At 43.4% G+C, this 21,324-nt stretch overlaps 1 protein-coding gene across 1 annotated transcript in view; it reads left to right on the top strand.

The window, feature by feature from the left end:
- The window catches only part of LOC124802809 (radial spoke head 1 homolog), a 128,556-nt gene extending 116,706 nt beyond the window's left edge, over positions 1 to 11,850 (top strand). The window contains exon 6 of the mRNA XM_047263815.1: positions 11,774 to 11,850. Within this exon, the coding sequence (XP_047119771.1) occupies positions 11,774 to 11,850 (77 nt within the window). The remainder of the gene's footprint in view (positions 1 to 11,773) is intronic.
- Positions 11,851 to 21,324: the final 9,474 nt, after the last annotated feature.

Below are 21,324 nucleotides of genomic sequence, written 5' to 3'. Positions count from 1 at the left end.
CTTTACAGAAGCTCTCCTGCGAACTTGCAGAACTAGCACTCCTGAAAGAAAGGATATAGCGGAGACATGGCTTAGCCACAGCCTGGGGGATGTTTCCAGAATGAGATTTTCACTCTGCAGCGGAGTGTGCGCTGATATGAAACAGAGTGAAAATCTCATTCTGGAAACATCCCCCAGGCTGTGGCTAAGCTATGTCTCCGCTATATCCTTTCTTTCAGGAGTGCTAGTTCTGCAAGTTCGCAGGAGAGCTTCTGTAAAGTTTGGAAGGTAGGAGACGAGATACTGGCAGAAGTAAAGCTGTGAGTACCGGGCGTGAGTCGTGCTTCGGTAGCTCAGATGGTAGAGCACTTGCCCGCGAAAGGCAAAGGTCCCGAGTTCGAGTCTCGGTCGGGCACACAGTTTTAATCTGCCAGGAAGTTTCATATCAGCGCACACTCCGCTGCAGAGTGAAAATCTCATTCTGGAAATATCAGGAGAAGGATTCAAAATTTAATTCAACTGTGCCAAAGATATTATTCCATGACGCTTCGCCCGTCACCTTGAAAGTGTTGTTAATAAAAATTCTCTATTTTAAACTAGACTGAGCTGCATGTGACTGCTTTAGTCTTTAATAAAACTTGCATCTGACTGTGTATTTAACTGAACTGAACTTTATCTGACTGCATGAAAATATTGTTGGAACATTAATACTCAAAATACACATCTGATTGCATGAAAGTTTAGTGGTAAAAATAAATGAAAGTCACCAACCTGCATCTGACTGCGTCTGTGGACTTACCTCGTGCACTCCTTCCCGTTTAGCCGATAATAAAACATATATTCAACTCAGCTGTAGTGCAATGGCATAAAATTGTCATTCTAGATAACTTTAATCATTTTGGCCCTGTTTGTTACTTAATAAAAAATCTGTCCTGATCTGAATAATTTGCCAACTGTGCAATGGCATATAGATTATTTTACTCTGATAAATGAAATTATTAGCTTTACTCATGGGAACTTTAATGTACCTTTTGGTTCAATGCAAGCACAGGATGCGGAGAACGACATAAGGTGTGAGATGAAACTCTAATTTTATCTAAAAAATATTTATTTTTCAAACTTTTAAGGCACATGTGAAAAACTAAAAAAAACTTCTATAGCATGGATTTACGAGAAAGTTTCAGAAAACGCTTATTGCATCAACAATGGGATTTCTATCTAGCTTTTAGACATTATTTAACCAAAGAAAACCTATTTTATTAATTATTCTTTCTAGTTTCCCAGGTATGTGCCGAGTTTCGCTCAATATATAGCTTATTATGTGCGTAGCGCCAATTCTTACTTTGATGCTGTCACGACCCGGCTGCCTCCTGCAGGCATCTAGCTCCGACTCGAAACACGTCTGCTGTCTCTGCGCATCTCCTCACCACTACTCAAACTTTTACCGCGTGCACCTAGCTCTGTTAGCTGTCAAAGATCTTACTACTCGAAGATGTACTACTCGTCCAACCTTGCGGTTGGGAACTATCGACATTTTTCACTGGCTCTATCCTGATCGAATCTCAGCACATACCTTTCAACCTGCCGACCGAAAAGGTGTTATCATATCCCTCCATTAGCGAGAACTGAAACAGATGAAACAAGCAGAACAATTGCCTTTTAAACCTTCATAAACTCTCCAGAGCCTCAGAGTCAGGAACCAATTGTCAAACACACAAGATTACCCCACGGGATACAAGTACCTAAAGGGAGTCCACAATCCATCATCTGTGGGCGACCTGACTGGATGAGGTAAGGCATCTTCTATGTCACCAGATTCGTTTGCGTCGGAAAGTAAACCGGTTTTGTGACATATTACAAGTTCCTAATCAGGGGTGAATTATTTACTTCACCTGAGTGCTCCAGAAGCCAGGTTTTTTAATATCTGCGTATTATTAGGCACAATTCCTACGTTTTCGTCAGGGTCAACAGTAGTGTTTTTTTTTTTTTAAATCTTTATTCAGAATTGGCTACAAAGATACATATCAACCCACTACCTTACTACATTAGTGGGTCCTAATATTACAGTCATATTACAAATACTGCAGCTTAATTGCTAACACTATAGGTATGTTAATTCTCCTCGTACTATTATTTCACCACTACAGGCATTTCTATTCAACTATTACCTGTTGTACGTGTATCTTGGTTGCTAGTTCATTGTGACTGGTTCTCTAAGTTGTTATTTTACGATGTTCATGCAACTATCTATACCTAACTAATCTACACTACCTACAGCGTTACAGGTGTGCCAGTTGTTGTTGTTGGCCATGCCAACCGAGCTAACCCCAGTGGGCACTGGGCTGGCCAAAGACGTTAATCGCTGCAGTGCTATCCTAAGTGGTTTTCCTGTCTTATCCTACAACTAACCTATTTCTTATCTATTCTGTCATTGTCGGTGCGTGTCACGATCGGTGAAAAGTGTGCACACGCCCCCCCCCCCCCCCTCACCACAACCCGAGACATGACGGATCCCGGCCGTGAAGCAGCTGGCCAAGTCCACGCCCCGGCGGAACAGGATAGGTGCACGGAGTCTGATTCGGGTAATTACGTATTATAGATTGTTCCTTAAAAATTCCTTAAGAACTTTTCTGGATATTGCATCTGAGAGTTTGTTCAGGACGTGAAAGGTGTCCTCATGCCTGTGCAGGTGGTGTGTGTCATGGTTAGGAAGTTGTTGTCGAAGTTCATCTGCAACATCGTCGAATAGGGGGCACTCATACTCAACACAGTCTGGACTGCGTTGCACGGCACCAGTCACTCGTTGGTGTAGCCCGCCTCTCGAACCGACATAGGTATGTCGGGTATGGTCCATGTCCAGTAAGAAAGTGGAGCAGCCCTCTAGTTAGTTTAAGGTATGTAAGCTGTAATTGCTCCTCAATGTGTGGCAGCAACTCATACCTTCTTCGCCCCATATCATCATTATCCCACTGCTCTTGCCACAATTCTTTCCCCCTTCTTTTTATTCCAGGATTATCCCCGTTATTTCCACTATTTTTCCCTCCTCTCCTTCTCCACCCTACCAGGTGGCCTGTTCCCTTATTTTTATATCAAAGGGACAGAGCCCCATTAGTAAGAGCAATGCCCCCCCCCCCCCCAGGAGTTGTTCCGTATGCCCCTACTGAGTGCAGGAGCATGTTTCGCTGCACCATTCTTACGGCCATAGCAGGTATAGCCCTCGTGAGCCTGTGTGCCCAGACCCCTGACCAGTATCCCACAATTGAGGTTAGGATGCTATTATGGTATAATTTAATTAGGTCAGGTGGGAGATGGAAGCGTTTGTGGCCAATTCCAATTAGGTTGTTTAGCGTTTCTAATGATCTTTGTGTTATGGTGTCAATATATGATTTATAGTTCCACCTCTCGTCGACGACTACACCTAGATATCGGGCCGCGCAGCACCGAAGAACTGGTGAGCCTTTAATTCTAAGAGTTGGATTCCTAATAAGTTGTCAAAGTATGTGGACTTGCTTGGCGCAATTGTCATTTCGGCTTTGTGGCACCATGCCGTCATAATATATATAGCTCTTTCAACTTTAGGTTCTAGGTCCTCGCGGCTACAGCCGCTAACCAGCAGGAGGAGGTCATCTGCATAGGCTATGACCTTTAGCACATCGTTACTGCTCTTTAACTCATCCAGAAGGGGTTCCATGTTGACATCCCAAAGGAGAGGCCCCAGAACAGAGCCCTGAGGACACCCCTTTGTTATCTTCTTCCTAATTCATCCACTAGGGGCCGATAGCCAGACCTCCCTGTCTTCACAATAGCTCCTAAGACAGCCATATAATGGCCCTGGACAATTTTTTTCTGAAAGCAGGAGAAGAGCGCAGACCACCACAGGTTGTCAAAGGTGCCATTGATGTCCACCATGATGGCAACAATGTACCTGTGCGGAACAGAGTCACATACACCTGCAGCCACGGGATTGCGTCAGATGCTGATCGCCCTGACTGGAAGCCGAATTGTCTGTCACTCATCCCACACAACACGTGGTGTGCTCTGTCTGCTAGCAACTTCTCAAAAAGTTCCAGTAAGCAGATGGGTCTGTAAGATTTCACATCTTTAGGGTCTTTATCTTGACCTTTTTTGATATTACCACATTTGCTATTTTCCAAATGGATGGAAATTTTCACAGCCATAGACACTCATTGTATAACTTAGCGAGAGGTGCCACCAGCTGGCGGGCGAGGAATTGCACCACCTCTGCTGTAATGGCATCTGGTCCAGGAGCCTTCCCCTTCTTAAGGGCCTTTATTTGGGCACCTACCTCCTCTTTGGAGAAGAGATAAACCATGATATTGTTTACGTAGACCTGCTGGTTTTCTCTCCCGACCCTTTGTTTTTCATCTGAGACGTCTTCCTCTCTATCATCAGGCAACAGGACCTGGAGGAGGACCTCAGCAGTTTCCCGCCAAGTCCCAGTCATCTGGTCCCCATCCCTAACGGTAGATAACACCATAGGCGACCTTTTGTTTCCTGTACTAGCTTGTACGGCATACCCCATAGGTCTGTAGCCAATTGGCTTTGTATGTACTTGTCCCAACTCCTCAGCCTGACTGCCCTGAGCTCCTGTTGGAACTGTTCTTTAGCTTCACTGTACTCTTGCAGCCATCGTTGCTTTTCTTCCCAGATGACACTCATGTGGTAGTACCTCCTCGCCCTCCTTACAAACTGGCGCATCTGTCCCAGTTCGGCTGAGCATGGTGAAGGGGAGGCCGCAACGGCTCTCCTCCTGCCTTCACCGCCTTGGTAACTGCTTTCACCAGCACTTCAGCGTATCCCTCTACATTCTCATCACCCTCCGGCAATATCGGTACGTCGCACTCCCTCGCTAAGTGGTCCCAGTCTCACCCCATGTCCCAGTGGCACTCCCGGTCCATTATGGAAAAGGTTATTAAATTATGGCCGCTTGTTGTGACCTGATCCCATACAGCCCAGACCATTATGCTGTTGCATGATTTGGCATTACTAGAGTAACCTCGATGTTTGTGCCCTCCTCCCTCCGCTGGAGTAGGTGGGGGGAGCGGGGTTCCCTTGCTTGTTGGCGACAACTAATTGCAGTGCCTTAATGGTTTCTTCTGCTTTTTCACCTCCGTCGTCTTGAGTGGCACTGAACCATAGGGTGGACTTGGCATTTATATCTGCTGTCACTATAAATCTGCGCCCCCGCAACGCTGTGGCTACTTGAGTTAGTTTATCCAGGAATTCATCAATTCCTCTGCCATATTGAAAGTGCATATTGACGATATAAAGTACTCCTATGGGCGACTGTAATTCCATGACGTCGCAGTGGTCATCAGAGAACTATGCAAGGACTGTAGTTCTCTACGCCCTATTTGCCACTATGACTGCGGCCCTTGGTTCCACTCCAAAGTGAATTACTTGGTAATTGACAGCCATGAAAGGGATTCACCCAGATTGGGAGTACGGCTCCTGCAGACAGAGGACATCTAAACTCATCTCCTCCACCACTCTGCGGAGTTCCTGCAGGACTAATTCGCTGTTCCGTGTGTTTATCTGTCCAACGCTTAAATGGTTCATGTGGAAAACATGTATGAATATGAGAATCTGACCAGTTCCTACTCCAGTCGTGTGCTATTCTTCCATCAGTGATAACTGATTGATTGTATAGCTCATCAAGATCAAATTTCTCATTTCGTCTCTCAAACACCTTTCTGACTAAGTCCTGCAGGGCCCCAAAGTCAGTGGGAAGATTCATTGTCTTAAGCTCCATCCTATCTACAGCCTCCATTACCAGAAAGGTGATTTCTCCTCCATACTCATGGCCGGCGCACACCACATGCCTTCAGGCTGCAGTGAGGACAGCCGGCTCCTCTAGGCGAGCTAATTGCAGAGCATGCTCCAGGTTGGGGTATACCCTAGCAGGGTCCATTCCCAACCCTCTCTGAGGCGGTCGGCCTGTTGACGAACTTGAGCTGCTCACATCATTCACCTGCACTGGCTCTTTGGTACTCGTTTCGTTATACTTTTTCACTGGCAGACTCTCTACCACAGGATTCCCATGTGGTCGTGCATGATTTTCAGGCGACCTTAGTCCCCGGCTTGGAGGAGAGGGAGCCTCCTTCTGACCGCAAGGACCTGTTTGCACACATGTGCTACTTTTGTTGCTACTGTTAGAGATTGCGACTTTGTGAACTTTTGAATGAATTCTCTGACTATTTGCCCTCATTGCATCCCTCAACCTTTTGCTCGGGGACTTTCTCTTAGGCTTCCTGTGTTCAGGTATAGCCTCAGCCATACTCGGTTCGGACAATAAGCCTTTGCTTTAGAATTCGGTATGTTGGGCAGTTTCTTCTGGTGGTGTTACAGGTCTTCTTTCCTCTCCTTGTGCAGGGGATGCTTATGGTTCAAATGGCTCTGAGCACTATGGGACTTAACGTCTGAGGTCATCAGTCCCCTAGAACTTAGAACTACTTAAACCTAACTAAGGACATCACACATCCATGCCCGAGGCAGGATTCGAACCTGCGACTGCAGCGGTCGCGCGGCTCCAGACTGTAGCGCCTAGAACCGCTCGGCCACCCTGGCCGGCGGGATGCATATCCCAGCTTTGCCACAGTTCTTCTTAACGTGATCCTCAGCCCCACACCTGGAGCAAGCTGGCTTTCGTTCACAGTGCTTAATGATATGGTCCAAGTCGCCACAATTGTGGCATCAGAGAACCACTAAGTAATCTCGGACATTGATGGCATGGAAACCTATGTAGATTCTGCCCATTCTGGTGAGCCTTCGCCACATTTTTCCTGAGACCTCGGAAACGTGATGTACTACATCCCAGGGCCCAGTTTTAAAGCGTAACTTGAACTCATTTTTAAAAGTATCCCAGTCCATGTCATCAAAGTTTTGATGATACATTATCTCATAGATATCGTAATCTTTTAATGCTACTGGTACGTCATAGAGAATCACCAAAGGGTTTCGCTTTTTTGGTGGTTCGCACTTTATTGCTTTGTTCAGTGTTGTGTTATTCAGAATTTTCTTTCTGTCATCCTCAGTGGCTACATTAACAATAACAACATTTTTTGTCACATTTACCTTATTAATTTTGATTTTATCCTTCGCAGGGTCGATGGTAGTAGTAAAGATCTTCTGCACCTTCTTAATACTCTGTACAGGCAGGGGACTCAGGAAGACCGCCATGTCTGGTCTCTTCGAAATATTGGCAATAGTCTCTTTGGTGGTTTGCGCTTGCTCGGCCACTCCAGCCCATGTCTTGACCGGTCGCTGACGCAGTCTTTCATTCTCTTTTTCCAATTCTTCTAAACGCCCCTCGAGCTTCGCAATGGCGATAGCCCAGGCAGCAAGTTCATTTTTGATTGCCAGGATTGCAGTCTGGCTAATTTTCCCCATTCTTAACACTAGAGTCCAGTATCTGGTTAATTCTAGTATGTCTCTCTAAACCATTTTCATCATTCTGTCCCACGTCCTCTTGTGAGGTTGGAACAGTAGACACAGACGCCCTCGAAATCCCACTCGAAACACTCACCCAACAGTAGAGTTTGTGCAGCACGTGCCGATAGTCCGTTTATCTGCATAGTTTAGTTTCCACGGTCTTTAGTATGGGCAGGGACTGCTATTGTTGCGTGCGGATGCGAGCCGAGTTGGTGACACTTCGCTCTCAGCTTCAGGATGTGGTGGCTTCAGTTACACGACTTGAGGCTGCAGTGGATGGGCACCACTGTTCTGGGCCGGCCGTGGGGATCCAACTGACGTCCAGCACGGCAGAGTCCTCCGATCGGTCCTCGCCGGTGGCCAACCCAGTTACTGCTCCCACTGAGGCTGACCCCTCACCTGTGGTCGAGTGGGAGGTCGCCCCGGGGCGAAGCAGGCGGTGAAAGACTTCCGAGGCGGCCGCACGTAAGACCTCCCTGGTTTGTCTGACAAACAGGTTCCAGGTGCTGTCTGTGGCTGACACTCGCTGAACCAGACGCTGTCGCCTTTACTGTTTCAGAGGAAACCACTCAGTCTGCAAGATCCAGGCAATCACAAAGGGTGGGGTTATTGCTAGTTGGGAGCTCCAACGTTAGGCGCGTATGGGGCCCCTTAGGGACGTGGCTGACAGGAAGGCACGTACGTGTTCGTACCGGGTGGAGTTATTCCAGATGTGGAAAAGGTCCTCCCAGATGCCATGAAGAGCACAGGGTGCAGCCAGCTGCAGGTGGTTGCTCACGTAGGTACCAATGATATGTGTCACTTTGGATCAGAAGAGATTCTCTCTGGTTTCGAGTGGCTAACAGAAGTGGTAAAGGTTGCCAGACTTGTTTCCAAGACGAAAGCAGAACTGACCATTTACAGCATAGTCGACAGGACTGATTTCGGACCTCTCGTACAGAGCCGACTGGAGGGTCTGAATCAGAGGCTCAGACTGTTCTGCGACCGTGTAGGCTGCAATTGCACCAAAGGGTGGTTGGGTTTCGGGTTCCGCTGAATAGGTCAGGTTTCCATTATACGCAGGAGGCGGCTACACGGGTAGCAGGGGCTGTGTGGCGTGGACTGCGCGGTTTTTTAGGTTAGAGGCTCTCGGGAAAACACAAGAAGGGCTTCAGTCTCAAAGTGTGCAAGCCGAACACAGGAAGAACGAAGATACAAGAACTAATGGTATAACAGTTGTAAACTGACGTAGCTGTGTTGGGAAAGTACCAGAGCTGCAAGCGCTAATAGAAAGCACTGATGCTCAAATCGTTATAGGCACTGAAATCTGGCTAAAGCCGGATATAAGATCAACCGAAATTTTTGCGAAGAACCTAACGGTGTTCCGAAAGGATAGGCTAAACACGGTTGGTGATGGCGTGTTTATTACTGTTAGAAGTAGTTTAACTTGCGAAATTGAAGTAGATACTTCCTGTGAGTTAGTATGGGCAGAGGTCATTGTTGGAAACCGGAATAAAATAATAATAGGATCCTTTTACCGACCTCCCAATTCAGATGATACAATTGCTGAAAGGTTCAAAGAAAACTCGAGTTTGATTTCAAACATGCACCAGACTCATACGATAATAGTTGGTAGAGACTTTAATTTACCCCCGATAAGGCCGGCCGCGGTGGTCTAGCGGTTCTGGCGCTGCAGTCCGGAACCGCGGGACTGCAACGGTCGCAGGTTCGAATCCTGCCTCGGGCATGGGTGTGTGTGATGTCCTTAGGTTAGTTAGGTTTAAGTAGTTCTAAGTTCTAGGGGACTTATGACCTAAGATGTTGAGTCCCATAGTGCTCAGAGCCATTTGAACCATTTTTTACCCCCGATATGTTGGCAAAAATACATGTTTAATTCCAGGGGTACGCTTACAATATCATCCTAAATTGTGCGAAATACATTCTCTGAAAATTATTTCGAGCAGTTAGTTCATGAGCCCACGCGGATAGTAAACGGTTGTGAAAACACACTTGACCTCTTAGAAACAAAGAATACTGAGTTAATAACGAGCATCAAAACCGGTACAGGAATTAGTGAACACAGGGTTGTCGTAGCGAGGTTGAATATTGTAATCCCCAAATCCTCCAAAAATAAGCGAAAGAGAACCTATTCAAAAAAACAGATAAAAATTGACTTGACACCTTTGTGAGAGATAATCTCCACTCATTCCAAATTAATAATATAAGTGTAGACCAGATGTGGCTTGAACTCAAAGAAATAGTATAGGCAGCAACTGAGAGAAAATAAATTAACTAACGACGGAGTTGATCCTCCTTGGTACACAAAACGGGTTAGTACACTGTTGCAGGAACAACGAAACAAACATGCCAAATTTAAACAGACGCAAAATCCTCAAGATTGGCGATCTTTTACAGAAGCTCGAAATTCAATGCGAGATGCTTACAATAGTTTCCACAACGAAACTTTGTCTCGAAACTTGGCAGAAAATCCGAAGAGATTCTGGTCGTGTGTGAAGTATGTTAGCGGCAAGAAACAATCAATGTCTTCTCTGCGCGACAGCAATGGAGATACAATAGAAGACAGTGCTGCCAAAGCAGAGTTACTAAACACAGCCTTCAGAAATGCCTCCGCAAAAGAAGACGAAGTAAATATTCCAGAATTCGAATCGAGAACAGCTACCAACATGAGTAACGTAGAAGTAAATATCTATAACTTAAATCACTTAATAAAAGCAAATGTTCTGGTCCAGACTATACACCAATTAGATTCTTTCGGAGTATGCTGATTCATTAGCTCCATACTTGACAATCATATGCAACCATTCGCCCGACGAAAGATCCGTACCCAAAGACTGGAAAGTTGCACAGGTCACACCAATATTCAACAAAGTTAGTAGGAGTAATCCATTAAATTACAGGCCCATGTCGTTAACGTCGATATGCAGCAGGATTTTGAAACATATATTGTGTTCAAACATTATGAATTACCTCGAAGAAAACTGTCTATTGAGAGACAGTCAAGATGGGTTTAGAAAACATCGTTCCTGTCAAACACAACTAGCTCTTTATTCACATGAAGTGTTGAGTGCTATTGACAAGGGATTTCAGATCGATTCCGTATTTCTGGATTTCCGCAAGGCTTTTGACATTGTTCCACACAAGCGGCTCGTTGTGAAATTGTGTGCTTATGGAATATCGTCCCAGTTATGTGACTGGATTTGTGGTTCCCTGTCAGAGAAGTCACAGTTCGTAGTAATTGACGGAAAGTCATCGAGTAAAACAGAAGTGATTTTTGGTGTTCCCCAAGGTAGTGTTATAGGCCCTTTGCTGTTCCTTATCTATATAACCGCTTTGGGAGACAATCTGAGCAGCCGTCTTAGTTTGTTTGCAGATGACGCTGTCGTTTATCGACTAACAAAGTCATCAGAAGATCAAAACAAATTGCAAAACGATTTAGAAAAGATCTGAATGGTGCGAAATTGGCAGTTGACCCTAAATAACGAAAAGTGTGAGGTCATCCACATGAGTGCTATAAGGAATCCCTTAAACTTCGGTTACACGATAAATCAGTCAAATCTAAAGGCAATAAATTCAACTAAATACCTATGAATTACAATTACGAACAAGTTAAATTGGAAGGGACACACAGAAAATGTTGAGGGGAAGGCTAACCAAAGACAGCGTTTTATTGGTAGGAGACTTAGAAAATGTAACAGATCATCTAAGGAGACTGCCTACACTACCCTTGTCCGTCCTCTTTTAGAATACTGCTGCGTGGTGTGGGATTCTTACCAGATAGGACGGACGGAGTACATCGAAAAAGTTCAAATAAAGGCAGCACGTTTTGCGCGCTATACGAGATTGGAATAATAGAGAATTGTGAAGGTGGTTCGATGAAGCCTCTGCCAGGACCTTAAATGTGATTTTCATAGTATCCATGTAGATGTAGATAGATGTAGATGTAGACTGAACCTGAAAGTCTGTAGTGCCTCGTTATCGAATTACGTAGGTATATACGAAGGTGATCAAAGCTCCTCCCACTAGCCTGTACCAGAGCCCAACAGATATATATATATATATATATATATATATATTCTTTAACCTCACCTTAGGGATGATTAACGCAAAATTAAGCGGATAACAACCTATTCATTGGGCTATGAGCATTTATTCTTCCCACAGTAGGTTTCGGAATGGAACAGGATAAAACTTCGATTCATTGTACAACAGGCATATTTCTCTGTCAGACACGTTACAGCGATTTGAAGAGTCTATCGTTGATGTCGAAAACAGACACACTGCGTGTGGCTGGCATCGGTATCGATTTTACACGATATTACAGAAACCTTCTTTTTATTTGCAGGTGAGGCTGCATTGGCAGTGGAACCGGGACAAGAAGAAACAGAAGAGGGAATGGGCGACGAGTTCGCCACAACGTGAATTGGAATCACCTTGCAGCACTAGGCTATCGTATTTTCTGTAACTCCTTTACATTTGTTGATCGTTTATTTGAATGACATTTACAAATTCAAGGAATTCGTCACAGATTGTACTTATTAAAACTTAGTTCTGGAAAAAGGATATAGAATATTATCTCGACGTGTTATTCAAACGCCAGACTTTATTCTTGTCTGCTATGCATATGATCTACACAGATGTTTTGTAGATTCTCTATTCGTACTATTTACAAGACGTCAATTTCAGTGATGCACTCTATAACATTGTTCAACGAGCTACTAAACTATTTCATTGCTGCTTAGCGAACATCACAGATATTATGTACTATTTCAAAATAAATACGGATTACACGTAATTTGGAGTAAATATTCAACGTATCTAATACATAGAGAAATTTTAGGAAGGGTAACATGAGAAACTGAATATTTAGTCAATCCTGGAGGCGTGATCGGATGCTTATACTACTAGACGTAAATCCACCATAAAATTATGGAGTGAGGAACAGCGTCCGATAGAACTTTTGCGGAAATATATACAATCAGCAGTTATTTCTGGAAACTGTCCTACACACGAAGGCAGTGATGTGGAGCGAGCTGGAGAACGATACCAAGGTGGTTCAAATAAGCATAAATACGAGTATCTACCATGTAACACGTAGCAGTGATTACCGCTCTGCTATTCTTCGCATGACCTTGTTCAGTCTGATGTTCCGGAAGTCAATAATTCTAAACTTGCCGTACTGCTTAGCAGGCGACCTTAATGTTGTTTCACGATACTCAGTCGTTATTTGTCAAATCTCCTCCACCGAGAACGTGTCTAACGTGATTTAATTTATTGTGTCAGTTAGTAGCAGGGATGGCTAGAGGACAAATGTAAGGATGTAGAGGCATAACTAACTAGGGGTAAGATAAGATAGTGCCTACAGGAAAATTAAAGAGACCTTAGGAGAAAAAAGAATCATTTGTGAAACCCAGTTCTAAACAAAGAAGGGAAAGCAGAAAGGAGGAAGAGGTATACGGAGGGTCTATACAAGGGCGAATTACTTGAGGACAATATTATGGAAATGGAAGAGAATGTAGATGAAGATGAAATGGGAGATACCATACTGCGTGAAGAGTTTGACAGAGCACTGAAAGGCCTGAGTCGAAACAAGGCCCCGGGAGTATACAACATTCCATTAGAATATTTTGAAGCGATCCACGAATCGATGCAATTTGTGACTTCTTCATGACATCGGAAGTATTGGTCAGCCAGGCCGTGCGCCATTGATCTAAACAGGTGATAGAGGGAGCAATGTCTGGAGAACATGGCGAGTGGGGTAGGACTTCCCATTTTAACGTTTCCAAGTACGTTTTGACCTCTTTTGCAACGTGGGATCGAGCTTTGCCGTTCTGCATTCACTTTATCGTGCCTCTCATTGTATTGCTGCCGTTTTTCTTTTAATGCTCTGCTCAAACGAAACAACTGCGTTCGATAACGAGCACGTGTGATTCTTTCACTTGGTTTTAACACCTCATAGTAGACGTCACCGAGCTGGTCCCTCCAAATGCAGAGCATGGTCTTGGAGCCGTGTATATTCGGTTTGGTCGCCGACGTGGAACATGGCCGGGATATTCCCATGATTTTTTTGCGTTTAGGGTTATCATAATCAACCAATTTTTCGTCCCCGGTCTCAATGCGATACAGAAATCCCTTCCGTTTTTGCCTTTGAAGCAACTGTTCACAAACACACAAACGCCGTTCAACGTCTCTTGGTTTCAGCTCACACGAGACCCAAGTTCCTTCTTTCTGAATCGTGTCCATACCCTTGAGACGTTTTGAAATGGCTTGCTGTGTCACTACCACTAATCGTGCCAATCTCTTCTTGAGTTTGAGGCGAGTCTCTAATTCTGCATTTTCGAAAACATTCTCTCTTCTACCACTATGCCGGTCTACGACGTTAAAATCACCGTTCTTGAAGCGATGAAACCACTCACGGCACGTTCTTTCGCTAATAGCGTCCTTACATTATGTACTTGAGAGCATTTCATGAGCCTAAGCCGATGTTTTCTTCATATTGAAACAAAACAGTCACACCTCCCACAAATGACGAGAATTAGGCTAGTAAACGGACATTTTTAATCAACAACAACTATATGATGTAGACACATATCGACTAATGTTCGAACGAGGTCATATTGACCGAGGTCCAAGCTAACTGCCTGACGTCTGCGATCTGTTCCTTTCGACCGCTACTTACCGTTATCGCCACTTATGGCAAACAGAGGTAGCAAAGTTGTACACTTGTAGCAGAGCTCCTTCACTTTGCCTACTACAGATCCCCAATTTTGATGTTGAGTTTATTGACAATCTACTAACTGTTACTCTTCATTACGGCTGGTCCCGGCGGAGGTTCGAGTCCTCCCTCGGGCATGGGTGTGTGTGTTTGTGCTTAGGATAATTTAGGTTAAGTAGTGTGTAAGCTTAGGGACTGATGACCTTAGCAATTAAGTCCCATAAGATTTCACACACATTTGAACATTTTAACTCTTCATTAATTTCTTCACTAACATCCTTTCACTTTGAGTTTCCAAAACACCACTGAACTGTTCTTTTATTTCTGTCATTGCTTCTTCGATGTACATTTCAAATGATAGGGAAGAAAGACAGAATCCCCCCTTCTCCCCTTTTAATACGAGTACTTCTCTCTTGGTCTTCGATTCTTACTGCTCCCTCTTGATACTAATACATATAACTAGCTGTATATTTTTTCTTGTACCTGTTTTCTGCCATGTTGATCACAAGTCTTCCAGAACTGTCAAGCACAAATTCTGGACCCCCTACGTCTTCCAGATCGACACCCATTTCTTCTTCTAAAGTATATGCAGACAATTCCTCGCCCTTGTAGTGACTCTCAATGTCCTTTGCCACCTATCTGTCCGTCCTCTGCTTTCAACAATGGAATTTCTTCTCCATTCTTGAAACTGACGCTTTCTTTTAATTTCACAGAAATTTACTTTTAATTTTCCATGTTCTGAATCTGTCCTTCCGATGAACGTTCCTTTTCGTTTCGATTTCTTCGCGTTATTCATATAGCCTTTTCGCTGTGGCCTCTCTGCACTTCCTACTCACTTCATTTGTAAGTGACTTACATTGCTATACCCCCCTCTTTCCACAAAATTTTGTACTTCCTTCCTCATCAGTCTATTGAAGTGTTTCTTCTGTTACCCAAGCTTTCTTCACAGTTGTCTTCTTTTTACCTATATATATCCACCCATCGCTTGTGACTGCCGTCTTTAGAGATACTGTTCATCTTCAACTGATCTGTGTACTTTCCTATTCATTATTGCAGTATATACAGCCTTAGAGAACTTGAAACACACATCATCATTCCTCAATACTTCAGCATATCACTTCTTTACACATTGTTCCTTTCTAACGCTTCTCTTAAGAGTCTTTCTGTCCCTCATGTTCTGCGCTTAAAGTGTGGCCTGAGTCTATATCTGGTCCTGGGTACGCCTTATTAACTGATTTCGAAATCTCTGCCACACCATGATGTAATACAGCTGGGATCTTCCCATGTCTCTAGGCCGCTTCCCAGTGTACCTCGTCTTCTGGTGATTTTTGAATGGGGTACGTGCTACTACAAGATGAAATTAATTACATGACTCAATTAGTCTTCTTCCTCTGTTGTTCTTACTACCGAGCTCGTATTCTCCTGTAACTCTTCCTTCTAATCCCTCTCCTACTACAGTGATCCAAAAAAATGGCTCTGAGTACTATGGGACTTAACATCTGAGGTCATCAGTCCCCTAGACTTAGAACTACTTAAACCTAACTAACCTAAGGACATCACACACATTCATGCCCGAGGCAGGATTGGAACATGCGACTGTAGCGGTCGCACGGTTCCAGACTGAAGCTCCTAGAATCGCTCGGCCACACCGGCCGGCTACAGTGATACAACGCGTTTGAGTATTAAACCTTCATCTCCTTTTATATACTATATTACCAATTTATTATCCTCATATATTTTTCTCTTTTCCTCATCTTCTACTTGTTGTGTTAGTCAGCATGTATACCTGAACTACTCTTGTTGGCTTTGGTTGGCTGTCGAGTATGATGAGAATACTCCTGTCACTCAACTGTTCACAGTAACTCACGCGTTGCCCTACCTTCCTGTTCATAACAAACGCTATTCCTGTTGGATTATTTTCTGCTTTTGTCGATATTGTCATATATTCATCTGACTAAAAATCCTTATCTTCATTCCACTTCACTGAGCCCTACTGCATCTAGACTGAGTCGTTGAACGAGGGTGAGTTAAATGAAAACCTTAAATATTTTTTTAAATCTTATTTATTCTTCAGAAGTGGTACAAAGCTGTATCACTTCTCAACATAATCTCCCCCACGCTCAATGCAGGTCCTCCAGCGCTTACAAATTGCATAAATTCCTTTAGAAAAAAATTCTTTTGATAATCCGCGCAACCACTCATGCACCGCGTGGCGTACCTCTTCATCAGAGAGGAACGTCTTTCCTCCCGTTACGTGTTTGAGTGGTCCAAACACATGGAAATCACTTGGGGTAAGGTCTGGTGAGTATGGTGGATGAGGAAGACACGCAAAATGCAGGTCTGTGATTGTTGCAACTGTTGTACGGGCAGTGTGGGGCCTTGCATTGTCATGTTGCAAAAGGACACCTGCTGATAGCAATCCACGTCGCATTGATTTGATTGCAGGCCGCAGATGATTTCTTTAGGAGATCTGCGGATGATGCACTGGTGACAGTGGTACCTCTAAGCATGTAATGCTCCAAAATGACTCCTTTTTCGTCCCAAAAGAAAGTCAGCATAACCTTCCCTCCTGATGGTTCTGTTAGAAACTTCTTTGGTTTTGGTCATGAGGAACGGCGCCATCCCTTGCTCGCTCTCTTCGTTTCCGGTTGGTGGAAGTGAACCCCGGTTTCGTCCCCAGTAACGATTCTTGCGAGGAAGCCATCACCTTCTCTTTCAAAGCCCCGAAGAAGTTCTTCACAAGCATCAACACGTCGTTGTCTCATTTCAGGAGTCAGCTGCCGTGGCAACCATCTTGCAGACACTTTGTGAAACTGGAGCACATCATGCACAATGTGGTGTGCTGACCCACGACTAATCTGTAAACATACTGCAATGTCATTCAGTGTCAGTAGGCGGTTTTCTTTTTCACTATGGCTTCAACACCTGCAATGTTCTGTGGAGTCACAACTCGTTGTGCCTGACATGGACGAGGAGCATCTTCCATTGAAGTAACACAATTTGTGAACTTTCTACTCCATTCGTAGACTTGCTTCTGTGACAAACATTCGTCGATGAATTTCAATAGGTTTCACACCTTCACTACGCAAAAACCGAATAACAGAACGCTGTTCTTCCCTGGTGCAAGCGCGGCGGCCATCTTTGTACTGATACTGCGACGGTATGTGTGCATCTGCACAATGCTGCCACCTACATGCCGATCTGCGCGCTGTTTTTAGCGCGCTGAGCAACTTACAGTATAACGGCGCGAAATTTTGATATCTTATTACAAATTTAAGGTTTTCATTTGACTCACCCTCGTATGTGTTATGGCGTAAAGTCAAACGCCGGCATGCCAGTCGGAAACGATAGAGAAAAGAGGGCTGTGACAACAAAACGTCAGCCAATTGCACGCTGACCGACCCCTCTCTAGGACGACAATGCAACAGCAGCGGCCTCTATTTGAAGGGGGACATAGGCGCCACTCCCGACTGGTCGCGGTCAGTTGAAGAGAAGCTTCAAGACTAGCGACCTAAATAGAAGCGTCAACTGTATTCGGAATTGTATGTACTGAAGAAGCTTGTTTATTTTGTCTGTCGCCCTTTGCTTGTGACACATCTATGTAATTCTCAAAGTGAAGTACTGCCATTTACTTTTTTGTAATAAAACTCATTAACATGATTTGCTCGAATTGTTGCCTAGCGATCCGAGAAAGCAGCTTTCCTGGACACCCCATATTCGACGACTAGGCAGGATTTAACAGTATACACCTTTTCAGATTTCCTAGCTTCCCTACAACATTCTGAATTCCCAAATTCAACTCTCCGATTCGTAAAATCGGTTATTCAATCTCATTTTCATAATCATCTCTTCCTTGGCACACATACGAAGGGGGAATCAATCTAGAATCTTTTGGCAATAGAGGGACTATCATGTCAGCTTTTTTTTCTGTTACACGGCACATATGTAAATTACGTGTCTGTAACGGAATGATTTCCATTGCCTTCTGCATGTTCATGCCATTGATCACTGCTGATTCTTCCGCCTTTTAGGGTCAGTTTCCTGCTCACAGTTTGTGGCTCAAGGGCAAGAGGATGCCTTGAAAGTCTGTCCGCTCCTCAGCCGTCTTTCACAATGCCGTTGGCAGAACGGTGGTGACTATTGATTCCTGAAGCCTTCACGATTTTTGCTAACAATTTAAGGAATGGCTAAGAAGCCTGAAATGAAGCAACAAGATTATAAGATCTAACTATAGCACTTAATCAGTTGTTTATTCTAAAAATAAATTTATTTTTTATTGATTTATAAATCAGCCACGAATCACATTAGTTCATTACACTACATTCCTAAAATTCGCGTAACTATCACCAGAATAAAAATAAAGTATATTTTATTGAGTAAGTAATATATTTTAATTAGTAGAAATCATAGATTTTGAGTCTCAATTATACTTTTATCCAGATTAGTCGAAGAGTGCTGCAAGTGATACATGTGAGTTGACCTTGCCTCGGGACTGCTGCAATTGTACCTAACGTTTGCCAACACTCAAGTAGCAGCTTCAGTGAAGATGCATCTACAGCGCTCACTCGTGTCTTACAAGTCATATCTAGTCTGTGGAAAGGATAGTGTTCACGTTTTGCTGAATTGTAGTTATTTTCTACTAAGATAAAGTGGTCCTTCTAGTTTGGTGACAAACCACTACCACAGTTATTTCTACTGTAAAAATAGTACATCCTTAAACGATGCAAACTGGAATTTTTCATGAAACAGAGCTATGTCTCCAAGCAATCAAAGCATCAGACGCTAGTTGGAATACGACCACAAAAATCGATAGACATCCCCAACTGAGCACGGACGTGTCAAAGTGACAACATAAGAAGTGTTACGGCGCTGAACCATGAAGGTATAAATATGCTAAACCTAATCCTTTGGGCTACATAGGATGGCGGATGTCGCCTTCAAGTTTGTGACGTAATGGCAACTCCTTTTTTGCCTCCATGGTTATTTTGCTAAATAGTTACTTAAAATGACGGTTTTGCAGTAAATCACTTTCTGTTTAGGGTCTAGTCTAGAAAAGATCTTGCGTTTCACACACAATAACTTGGATGGGCTTGTTTCGTAATTATTTATAAGTGTTTACGTCAGGGGTCAGAGATATTATTCCATTGCAGTCGTTGCGAGTCAAATCTCAAGAATGTTAGTACGTCTCTGACTTTTCGTTGCAAATTATTATTCAGTAAAAAAAATTGAAACTGTCTTTATCGTTTTCTTTAGTTCTTCTAGTTTGGGATTTTATTAAATTAATTCCTTTTTATAATTAAGCATTTATATGGGCAGAGACTCAGAACACGAAAACACCATGGAATAGTTTTCTGCAATATATTTGCACAAAGTTCACTTCACAAGACATAAATTGCTCAGGCGAGCATGTACATTTGACAAGGATCAGTACTAGTATTGGTAACAGTAGTCGAAACAGTCACTGTAATAACGGTAGTAGCTCAACAGTACGCCAACATTTGTTTATATAGTCCTCCATAGAGTTTTGTATTCAATATTCAGTTGCTTTGAACTTTAACATTTTTGGTAACTGCTCTATTCGTATCACTAGAATATTACCAAATTCGTTCAAAAATGAAAAAAAGTAAAGAAAATGGTCATAAAAACTACAGAGTAGTTTCCAATCACATAAAGTGTAGTTACACACGGTAAGTAATATCCGTTGCGATATACCTCAACACACAGAAAATTGTTCCAGATAGGTTGAAATATGTCATTGTAAAACCTATTTATGAAAAAGGTGACAAGAAAAACTTCAATAATTATCGTATAGTTTTCTTCCTGACGTTTTTTTCCAAAATATGTGATAAATAATGTAGTCAAGAGTAGTCTCACATGTAAGCAGAAGCAGCTTACTTAGCACATCACAGTTTGGATTCCAGAAGGACTGCTCGATTAAGAAAGTTACATTCACTCACCAAATACTAACAAGTATAAAGCAATAAAATGTTGCGAACAGGTTTTGTTTGTGATCTTTCGGACGCTTGTGACTGAGTAGATCATGTGACTTCTAGAAAAACTTAACTTTTATGAAATTGGTGACTCTGGAAACTAGCACTTCGAATCATAATTAACAAACGGAATGCAAAAGGTTTGCTGAATAATTTAAGCAATGTAGGAAGGAGAGAAAATTTTAGTGACTGGGGAGGAAACACCAGTGGAGTTCCACATAGTTCACTTTTGGCTCCTCTCCTTTTCCTTATATACGAAGAGCTTTGAGTGTAATGCAACACAGTTTTTTCTCGGCCAGTTTCGATATAAAAAAGGAGGAATTTGTTGTGGGGCATCGTGGAATATTTCCGTTTCACCCCTTCTAGTTTCATGAATGTCCGATAGGTGGTGGCGCTAAACGTAGCCCTCAAAACTGCAGTCCACAGAGTGGCGTCACACCACCTCTCCCCCGAAGAAAGAATTCAGAACCGTACCGACAGCCGGTAGAGTCACGCATGGCAACGGTCTTCTGCAACTCTGAGGGGTTATTCAGTTTTATATGCTTCCTCGTGGTGCAACGATCAACTCTGAAGTTTGCTATCCTAAGGAAATCGAAGAAACAACTTCATCGTGTTCCGCTCCAAAAATGCAATTCTCCTTCTCCATGACAACGCAAGGTCTCACACAAGTCTGTGCACCCGAGAGGAACTCACAGAACTTCATTGGACTGTTGCTTCTCATCCAGCCTACAGCCCGGACCTCGCACCTTCCGACTTCCATCTGTTTGGCCCAGTGAAGGATGCACTCCGCGGGAAGCTGTACGTGGTTGATGGGAAGGTTATTGATGCAGCAAGACGTTTCCTCTGACGTCAACAATTAGACGTAACACGCGGACACTCAGGCTCTCCCAGTAAGGCGGTGTAAGGCCGTCGCATTGAACGGAGATTATGTTGGAAAACAGGGTTTAGTAGCCAGAAGAGTGGGAAATAATTTGGTGTATCGGAATCCTGAATAAAACCAACCGACTGTCAGAAAAAATACTGTCGCAATACTTATTGAACGCCCCTCGTATATGAATGATGTTCTGCTTAAAATTTATCAACCAAAATGCGTACTTTTCGCAGAAGATATTAGTGCTGTAATAAATCCCATTAGAGAGAAACCAACTGTATGAATTGTTAATGACATTTTTCAAAGAAAATTTTGAGAAA

This window comes from Schistocerca piceifrons, chromosome 6 (genome assembly GCF_021461385.2).
Source record: "Schistocerca piceifrons isolate TAMUIC-IGC-003096 chromosome 6, iqSchPice1.1, whole genome shotgun sequence".
NCBI classification, from domain to species: domain Eukaryota; kingdom Metazoa; phylum Arthropoda; class Insecta; order Orthoptera; family Acrididae; genus Schistocerca; species Schistocerca piceifrons.
The sequence above is the reverse complement of the archived record's forward strand: the minus strand, read 5'-3'. Positions and strand labels throughout refer to the sequence as shown.